Source organism: Lycium ferocissimum, chromosome 6 (genome assembly GCF_029784015.1).
Source record: "Lycium ferocissimum isolate CSIRO_LF1 chromosome 6, AGI_CSIRO_Lferr_CH_V1, whole genome shotgun sequence".
Taxonomy (NCBI): domain Eukaryota; kingdom Viridiplantae; phylum Streptophyta; class Magnoliopsida; order Solanales; family Solanaceae; genus Lycium; species Lycium ferocissimum.
This window is the reverse complement of record NC_081347.1, coordinates 9721594-9731911: the sequence shown is the minus strand read 5'-3', so window position 1 is coordinate 9731911 and position 10318 is coordinate 9721594. Positions and strand designations below refer to the sequence as shown.

General features: G+C 34.2%; 2 protein-coding genes and 1 pseudogene across 3 annotated transcripts in view; 2 read left to right on the top strand and 1 right to left on the bottom strand.

The window, feature by feature from the left end:
- Window positions 1-208: 208 nt before the first annotated feature.
- LOC132059271 (GDSL esterase/lipase At5g33370-like) lies at window positions 209-3515 on the top strand (annotated as a pseudogene).
- A 2314-nt stretch (window positions 3516-5829) lies between these two features.
- On the top strand, window positions 5830-7327 carry LOC132060632 (defensin-like protein 1). Its single transcript, XM_059453614.1, has 2 exons — window positions 5830-5964; window positions 6982-7327. Exons 1-2 carry the CDS (start codon window positions 5910-5912, stop codon window positions 7152-7154), a joined length of 228 nt encoding a protein of 75 aa, XP_059309597.1. The 5' UTR covers window positions 5830-5909; the 3' UTR covers window positions 7155-7327.
- Window positions 7328-8246: 919 nt separating this feature from the next.
- The window catches only part of LOC132059268 (uncharacterized), a 56827-nt gene continuing 54755 nt past the window's right edge, over window positions 8247-10318 (bottom strand). For both annotated transcript variants that reach the window (XM_059451833.1, XM_059451832.1), the window contains exon 2: window positions 8247-8888. In XM_059451833.1, the coding sequence (XP_059307816.1) occupies window positions 8406-8888 (483 nt within the window). In that variant the 3' untranslated portion in view covers window positions 8247-8405. The remainder of the gene's footprint in view (window positions 8889-10318) is intronic.

Here is a 10318-nt window from a genome sequence, read left to right as displayed (position 1 = left end):
TATGATTAGAAATTACTACAATACTGCCCAAAGAGCTTTCAACTGTCCAAATTGAATACATCAAACTACCTCTATAATTTTTGCTCCTCCTTATTTGGCTCTGTGGTCCCATTTTTTTTTTTCTTTCCAACTGTGCCAACTTGGTCCATTTAATTCACCCCTCAAGTATTCACTCTCTTTGCATGTTATATATATACCTGTGTAATTGCTTACTAGCAAGTGCACACAAACTAATTATATCTGTCTCCCCAAAAACACTTAAAGACTTTGTAGGTGTTTTTGTGACTACACTATTGTCAAAATGGCCATAACTAGCTCTATTATTTCCATTTTTTCAAGCCTTTTCTTGATTTTGGGAGTGGCTATTTCTCAAACTGAGGCTCGGGCATTTTTTGTGTTTGGAGACTCACTTGTTGACAGTGGCAATAATAATTATTTGGCCACTACTGCAAGGGCAGATTCACCTCCTTATGGCATTGATTTTCCAACTCGCAGGGCAACTGGTCGTTTCTCCAATGGCCTCAACATTCCTGACATTATCAGCTGAGTCCATTTTACTCAGCTTTTATTTTGTTTTTTAATGTACACTAGCAAAAGAGAGCTTTCAAACAACGGTAAAATTATTTCTACGTGACTTCTAGGTAATAGGTTCAAACAAAGTAAAATCAGCCACTGATGCTTGCGTCATGCTAGACTACCTGCATCACACCCCCTTTAGGTGTTGTCCTTTCCCGCACCATGTGTCAACAAGGGATGCTTTGTACGTTAGCATAAGGGGACCTTTAGAATAACAACAAAGTTGTCTTAGAGCCCGTTTGGATTGGCTTATAGCTTAAAAATTGCGAACATAAAATGTTAAAAAAATAAGTTGGGGTAGTCAACTTATTTTTTTTATTTATAAGTTGTTTTCGGCTTATAATTTCTTTTAGATAAAGTTAAATGTCTTATTTTTTTTTGGAGTAAGCGCAAAATGACTTTAATTTCAAACAAACAAAAAAAAAAACAAATTTTATAAAGCCAACTTATAAGCCAATCCAAACGGGCTCTTAGTGTAACTTACAACTCACAGCTCGAGCACCAGTATAGGCTGCTCACATCACACCCCCTTTCTCGTACCCAGTAAGAATGTGGGTCCTTCGGGCATCTGGTTGTTTTTCACACTAGCACCTAATTGTGTTTCACCGCCTCTTCTATGAAAGGATTTAACTTATCACTGACATTGTAATTTTAACCTATTGTAGAAGGTAATCTATCTTATTTTGCAAATTATTTATCTTACCTTTTAGACAGACTACCTATAGTTTTCCTTTAGGAGTTTAACTTTTATATACAAATACAAATAATGTAAAAAAGAAGTTACCTAAAAAAATTACTATTGATAACCGTCCATAAAAATAAGTACTAAGTTAACATGGAAAATAAGATAAATTACTCGTTACTATAAGTAAAGAATATTGATAGTGTAGAAGTTTCTTTAACTTTGATGCATCAGGCAATCTAAAACTCTATATGAGAAGGTATAACATTTTACATACTTTCACATACATGAGTTGTCAAGACATGTGTGTAACACGAAGAAGGTTAACATCTGTATATACCATTTGATACAAAATTAGCTTGATGAGTTTTCTTATCTTTTACTGAACAGAAGAGCAACATTTACAACATATTTAGCCACACAGTTAATCAATTTTAATTATTTTACTTTTTCAGGCCAGCAAATTGGTTCTTCAGAATCACCACTGCCTTACTTGAGTCCACAGCTTACTGGACAAAGGCTTCTTGTTGGTGCCAACTTTGCATCTGCTGGAATTGGAATTTTAAATGACACTGGCATCCAATTTGTACATACAAACACTAGTCCAAATTCAATTATTTCCATTTAATATGCTAACATCTCTTGTTTAAACATTTTAATTTGTTTGTCTAGTTAGATACACTTTAGTTTAATATGTAAATATGCTATATATGCAGGTCAATATAATTCGAATGCCGCAGCAGTTGGATTACTTTAGGCAATACCAGAGCAGAGTGAGTGCACAAATTGGAGAAGCAAGTACCCAAAGACTTATAAATCAAGCTCTTGTTCTTATTACTCTTGGAGGCAATGACTTTGTGAACAACTACTATCTCGTGCCCAACTCTGCACGGTCGCGCCAATATGCTCTCCAAGATTATGTCCCTTTTATTATATCAGAATACCGTAAAATCTTGATGGTAAGTGTAACATGATTTCTTGTAGAAGTTCAGTAAAAAATAGGGATAATATCAGAGACGACCCCTCTGATTTGGCCTCGTAACATTGACCTGCAGTAGTGCAGTATAAGGGTCTTCATTCAATATGACAGTTACTATCAAAATAACTTTTCACCAAGATAATCGGTTGGCAACTGATGTTGGTAGCTGTTGTCAAAATGACATGTCACTAGAAAGATTCAGATAACATTAATGTAGTTGGAGTAATGGGTGTCTATTTTGTGAGCACAATATTAAATGCACATGTCATTTAGTTGTTTGAAGTTATGCAGAGTCTTGTATTGGTAGATAAATACTCCACTTAAATGTAAACCTCTCCCTCTCCCCCTCAACACCCCCCCCCCCCCCCCCCAAAAAAAAAAAAACACCCCTTTTTATTGAGTTCTCGTTCTTTTTTATTTATATGCCAGTAGAAAATATAGAGAACTTTTAATGTTACATAAACTAATCTTTTTCTTTTCTTTCTAATATTGCTTTTACAATGTTATTGCAGAGGCTTTACGATATGGGAGCTCGTAGAGTCCTTGTGACCGGTACTGGACCATTGGGTTGTGTCCCAGCAGAACTTGCCCAACGTAGCAGGAACGGGGAATGTGCAGTCGAGTTGCAACGAGCTGCAGCCCTATTCAACCCGCAACTTACTCAAATGTTGCAGGGCCTTAACAGTCAAGTGGGCAGCAATGTTTTCATTGCTGCAAATACACGAGCAATGCACCTTGATTTCATCACTAATCCACAAGCATTTGGTAAGCAGTTTAATTTCCTAAAACCTATGCTTTAAATTCACATATCCTGTTATATTGACCTTAATTCTGTTCTTGGCAGGATTCATAACATCAAAGGTAGCATGTTGTGGGCAAGGGCCATACAATGGTCTTGGCCTCTGTACACCACTGTCTAACTTGTGCCCGAATAGAGATGTGTACGCATTTTGGGATCCGTTCCACCCATCCGAAAGGGCAAATAAAATAATTGCGCAACAAATCTTGACTGGTTCGTCACAATACATGACACCAATGAATCTCAGTACTATTCTGGCCATGGATTCCGAGGCATGATATATTTCCGGAATCTGTTCATTACCTTTTCAGTTTATTGCAGATTTGTTGCCTATAATAAGTTGTCTCCAGCACATTACCATGTGCTCTTTTAAAATTTCCAAAGTTTAGCAGTGTGCTATGTTCATTCATAAAATACAGTAATGTAATTTGTAGGTGGAGTGTAATGTCGTTGAAATGTAATTCTGGCACTTTCATCTACTCGAATTTGGTTAATGCATTTCTCCAGCTAACCTATGACATTACAATTATTAGTCAGTACTATAGCCAACAATTTTTATTAATGTAGTAGTTGAACTTGAGAAACCAAGGGCCAATGAATATCACTAGGGGTGTACAAAGTAAACCGACAAATATTCCAAACCGATAAACCGAAAAAAAACCCGACTAGTGGTTTGGTTTGACTTTTGGTGTTGGAAAAAAAAACCCGACCATAATTGGTTTGGTTTGGTTTAACTAAAAAAAGTCAAACCGAACCAAACCAACCCGACATTACACGTATTCAATTTTTAAAATATTTTATACATAAAAATATTTATTTGTAAAGTAATTTATAAATATTTCTTAAATTTTTTTCGTAATTTTTTATCTATTATCATATTATTAGAAACTAACTTAATTTTGAATGTCAATAAGTTTTATATCTATGGATGTGCTTAACGAACTCAAATAAAGTCCAAACCAAAACCAACTCAACGCTAATCCTAACAAAAGAAATTCAATTTACCACCATAATGATAATGTTGGATATCTTCTTTTAGTTTTGTAAGCGATTTAGAGAGTAAAAATACATAACTTAAGTTTTTTTCTCTTGTCATGTAATTAATACATAACATTCTAAACAAGAATATTCTAAAAAATAATAGAATATCAGAAAATTCTAAACAAGAATTTTCACGGAATCAATCCATTGGGTTTATTGTTTTGCTTTTCATAGGTTCAAATGTTATGTGTGATATTCTATTATTTTTTGAATATTCTTGTTTAGAATTTTCTGACTCCATCACTAACTGGTAACTACAAGTGCATTAATATCAACTTTGGTGCTTGAAATCTATTTATTGAAGTGCTTCTTCAATTGCCAAAGACATTTTTTTTTTTCAACCGATCGAAGAACAAACAAAATCATGTTGTGATCAGGCGGTCCTTTCTTGTGCTCATACATACAATGACATAGAGTGATGTGTCAATACGAATATGAAACTCCTTATTTGGATGTACATTTAGTCTTTTGATTAAAGTAAGGTTGCGAAGAATAAAACTTACCATCTTTCCATAGATATGAGTGTAGCAAGTATTTTTCAAAGATTTAATTATTAGTGTACAAATTTTAAACTCTCAATAATAACATTTCTAAACCTTTTCTGTTGCGACTAGATTACCTCGGCAAGTTATAAGATAACTTAACTGCACTCTGTTCATGAAAATCGCAAATATAATGCAACTAAAATTTCCTTAGAAATGGTACATTACCATTGAAATATGAGAAGTCAGAGACACGAAAAAATATTAATATAGCATAGGACAAGCAACGCAATGAATAGTTGGATAATTTTGTGGCCTAGTGTATGGGTACCTCTGCACAAGCACGTGAGCCAGATATATCAAGATTGAGTTTAAGTGTAAATGAAAATTTATACAATCAGGTTATTTACTAGATAATTACATGTAAATTTCTTGATAAATATTACTCTCTCCATCCCAATTTACTACTCTCTCTGTTCATTTTTACTTGTCCATTATTCTAAAAATAGATTTCACTTTTACTTGTCACTTTTAGCATATCAAGAGAAGACAGTTTATTTTTTCCTGTTTTACCCATAGTATTAATTACTCACTTCAAATTATTTTTCAAATCCAATAAAAATATGCATCAATTAATATGGGTACATTAGTAAATTATATACTCCATTTATTATTTCTTAAACAACATGAAAAGTCCAAAGTGGACAAGTAAAAGTGAACGGAGGGAGTAGTATGTGATACTAAGCACTGAATTTAAGAAAGACAGAAAATTTCTAAAACAAATCATAGATATTTGTGTGACAGTATATCATTCCATTACAAGTAAAAGAGAAAGTTTTAAGTTAAATTATTTCTAAATATAAAAAAGTATCATTTTTTTACGGACTAAAAGAAAAGTGTATCAAATAAATTGGGAAAATTGTTAATCTGATAAAATTGATAACCAAGTTATCACAAGATTAAAATTAATTACAGATAGTTTAAAAAATCTGCCCCTGTATATACTTGGATCAATGAAGATTCTCCTTCAGCCAATACACGCCATGTACAGGATAATTTTGTTTAATGTCCACTCTTTCTGACGAAATTATCATGTTTAGTATGGGCCTCACGTGATTTTTTTTCCAACCAAAAGTAGAGATTCCCTGGCTGAGATATCAATTTTTTTTTTTTTCAAATTTTCTCTTTGGACATGTTAATTAAGGTTTAATTTCTAGATTAATTTTCTGAAATAACCTTCCTCTATCTATATATAGCAGTGGTCTTAACACACTTCCCACCTTGAACTAAAAACCCTTCTCTTCTCAAAGTATTATTATTGTGAGCTTAGTAGTTGAAATCAATTCAGAAATGGAGAGGAAATGTTTTGGGCTTTTCTTTGTGCTTCTCATGATTTTTGCCTCAGGTAGGTGTCCCTTCATCAATCATGGGTAGCCTTTTTCGTTTATTTTGCTGCACAGCTACTTATTTACGTACAAACTATAAATGTTTTAATCATTTTTGCTGTGATGTTCATGAATGATTCAAAATATATACAATAAAGATTTTCATCTTTGGACCGTTGGATATGGAATTACTTCGATGGTTTGTATAGATCTTTTTATTTTAGTGATTACTATTATTTCAAATACTTCATGGTACAGGATAATTTGGACTACAAGATTAAACCAGATTATAGAGAGAGCGGCATTTTCTAATCAATCAACCAACTACATTCCAATCTTAAATAATCTGTTGGAACAGACATATAAATCATAATATTCATCCAGATTCATCATAGTAGATAGTATATTTTAGTATTGATCGTCAATATCAGGGGCGGATTTACGGGGTAGAGAGGGTGTTCACCCGAACACCCTCGGCAAGAAAATACAATGTGTATATAGGGTAGATTTTTTGTGATTATGTACATATATTAACTTTTGAATACCCTGAACAAATACGCAATGGTTAGTTGAAGTGAATCCATAGGTGCTGAAAATTGTCATAAGCGTCTAGGTTCAAAATTATTATTATTATTATTATTATTATTATTATTATTATTATTATTTAGCTTTTGTTGGTTTTTCCGAACCCCTAGAGTAAAAATCCTGGATCCGCCACTGATCACTATAAGAATAAACAGGAATTAACTACGGACAACTTCTATCACTATACAATAAAATTTCATAGCTAATCCTATTTAACGACGGATTAGCAATAAAATAATCAAAAAATCATGTTAGCAACTAATTCTGCTAGTGACAAATTTCGTATCTAATTCCTGTTTTCTTTTTTACTTTGTCAATTTACCTCAATTCGTTTTCTTTATTCGGACGTAAAACTATTCATGTTTGCAAAGGTTACATAGACGGAGTTATATTTGTTTCTTATCTCATCAACTAATTAATAAAGTATTCTTTTTGTTGATATATGGATGCAGAAATGGAAATAATGCCACAAGTAGAAGCAAGAGTGTGCATGTCCCCTAGCCATGGCTATCATGGTCCCTGCTTGCGTGATCACAATTGTGCTCTTGTTTGCCGAAATGAAGGCTTCTCTGGTGGTGACTGTGTTGGCATCCAACGCAAGTGTTATTGCACTAAGCTCTGCTAATTTTTTTTTTTTTGGTTTCCGGGACTCATTTTGAGGCTTGATTAATTTGAATTTGCGCCAGAAAGTTCTATTAATTTAGCTTCCTTTTCCTTTTCGTTTTGGAAGGCTTGGAACTTTAATTTCCCTTGAAAGTCAAATATGAATAGATGAGTGTAATCCATCTTCCAATAGGACTATGTTTGAATTTCGGTTTAATTATATATGGTCAAGTTGCTCAGGAAGAAGAAATACAGATATGTCATAGAAAGTATATATATTCCCATTTAAAAGAAAAGGGTTAAAGAATATGAGCATCCGACCAGAAGATCTTTCAAAACAATGAGCAAAGTGGTAAAAGGTTTGTATAAAAGAGTTAACAGGTTAAAAGTCCCCTAAACTATCACCGTTTTACGAGTTTCTTATTTAAACTATTGGGTGTTAAAAGAACCCCTTTTAACTACCATGACCTCATAGTAAAATATCTCTTAGAGGAATATGACATGCTACGTGAACATCACGTTCCAAAAGCTCCTCCAAAGAGTTACAAGTGGAAGTACACATGGATTTTTTTTTTGAGGGAATAGGTTGAAAACTCCCCCCTAAAGCTCCTCCAAAGAGTTCCAAGTGGAAGTACACATGGATTTTTTTTTTGAGGGAATAGGTTGAAAACTCCCCCCTAAACTATCACAGTCTTGTGAGTTCCATACCTAAAACTATTGGATGTTCATAGAACCCCCTGAACTACCATAATCTCATTGTGCCAAATGGACTCATTTTTCCGACTTTTTTCATCTCCCACGCGCCTCTCAACAAGTTATCCCAAATATTTTGCCACGTATTCAACCAGGGGTTTTTAAATTTGAAAGGATTTATACTCCAGGGGCTAACAGGAACACCCAATAATTTAAATAGAAAAGTCACAAAATGATGATAGTTTATGGAGGTTTTAACGTTTTCACCCCCTAAAAACACCTTTGGATAGCTTTGGAGTTTCAGGTATATTTTGGACAAAAATGGACTTGCCAAAAGGTGATTTTGATACAAAAGGATCTTTATCAACACCTTCGGACACCCTTTTTACAGGCAATGTTAGAAAATAAGACTCAAAACAGAAATGCTCAAAGCAATTATACTGCCTGCGGTATATTTCACATTGTTCCAAGTCAAAGTCAGTGATGGATAAGTTTATAAAACAGGTTACAAATTGTGCTGCTAACAATTTCATACATGGTAAAAGTGTTATTACATAGTGGAACTTTGAGACGAAGTACATCATTCTTTTTCTAGAAAACAAATGGAATCAGAGCCTTTACCATTCTTAGGAAAATTTTCAAATTTGGAAAGGTACCATTTCCTAGTAACATAGCTTCTTCCCACCAGATACAAAGTTACACCCACAGCAGAGGAAAACGAAAATGATGTCTGGGAGATGAATGAAATCCCTATAAAGCCAAGAATCTCGAAAAGATAATGAGGGCATATGACCACACTGAAAAGGCCACCTTGGGGAATTTTATAGCCCTTCTCTCTCTGGTCTCTGAGCTTGGAAAGGAGATAATGATGATAAAAGTTGCCACAGATCCCGACTAAGAATATCAGTAAACCGATATACTTCATATCAACTTCTGGCTCCGTATATCCTAGAGTTAAGTGTTGGGTGAAGACGATGACAACAGCCAACGAAAAATAAAGAGATGAAATAAGGAGCACTGAACCAAGAACCATGCCACCACTGTATTTGTGAACAAACAGAACCTGCAAAGCAGAATGGGCAATGTTGTTACTCCTCAAAGTTTTTTTTTTTTGAGAATGGTAATGTTTGTTGCTCCTCAAAGTTTACCTTCTAAAACATTGATTATGAGATCTAATGTTTAGGTAACTAAATTATCCACACCATGTTGCATCCTTTCTACAAATTCAATGTCTTTTTTTTTTTTTTTTTTCTGTAGATACTATTTGCAAAAGAAATTCCGTCCATTTCATATTTGGGGTATATGCACAGATCATGAGAACCTTATGTAAGAAAGAGATCTATATCCTAGTCTCTTAGTTAGTGGGATGGCCCTTTTGAAGCATCATGCAAGTTTACCCCCAAGTTCGCACCATCATTGTAGCAGATTCACCACACATCACGTATCACAAGGTCTTGACCTTAACCTTAAAGCTTTGCAAGCCAATCAAGGATCTAGTGGCCAAAAGCCTGTCTAATGATGAAACTATCCATACTTAGTTTAGTCGATTTATTGGATAATAATATTCTCCCAAACAATAGAACAAAGTCTTCACATTCATAGGCAGTAAAGCAGAAGTGACGCGGAAATAGTAAATGCCGAAGCTATCTGCTGTGATATGTCTATTTTATTCAGAAACCATATGTGCCTAAATGAGTAGATAAAAGAAGCTACGCATGGTAGTTGAATAAGTATCCCTACCACTCAAATCTGTAGAATAATTTGGGAACTATTACTTTCCAAATATGGACTTTTGTTCACAATAAAAAAAAAAATTACTACTCAGAGGCCAGAGCTAGTTTTATTTCATGTGGAAGATATACATGGCCACATTCCAGGCTACTCAGTTTTAGCAAGGAAAAATACTGAAAGCATTAGTGTCCTGAGAGCTATAGAAAACCACCAGGTAGGCCAGATTATAAATATTTTTGCATTTAGATAGAGAAGTTCTTCCTTCTCTCAAGAACAACTGGAGGAAATCAAATTACTCCGCAACAACAAGAAAATGTCGATCCAGAATTGGTCAGCACACTAATTTAAGCCTAGTCTTACAGGACATGAATACAAGTTGGTTCAATCTATTGAGCAACCAGCTTGGAACAAATTACCTAGTTCCTTGCCTCAGATGAATACTTCAAGTCACTTGATCATGCTGAAGATTGCAGTGATTGGTATGAACCAGTGGAATTTAGTAGGAATCTTGTAAGCAATATAAAGGCTGACAGTGCAAATTAAGTATGTATATGCATGTTCTTATAGCAGTGTTAAGGGCTCACGTAAAATTAAGATGGGGAGAAAGCACCAAAGTATTACTACTGGATGATAGAAAATTTCAACATCTTTGGAGAGGCAACAACAAGCATAAATATTATTCGAAAAAGTGGGAAGAATAAGTGATAGTACCAAAAAGTATGGTAGTCTGGGTGCAAAACTGCAAATAATGGAAGGGCTATG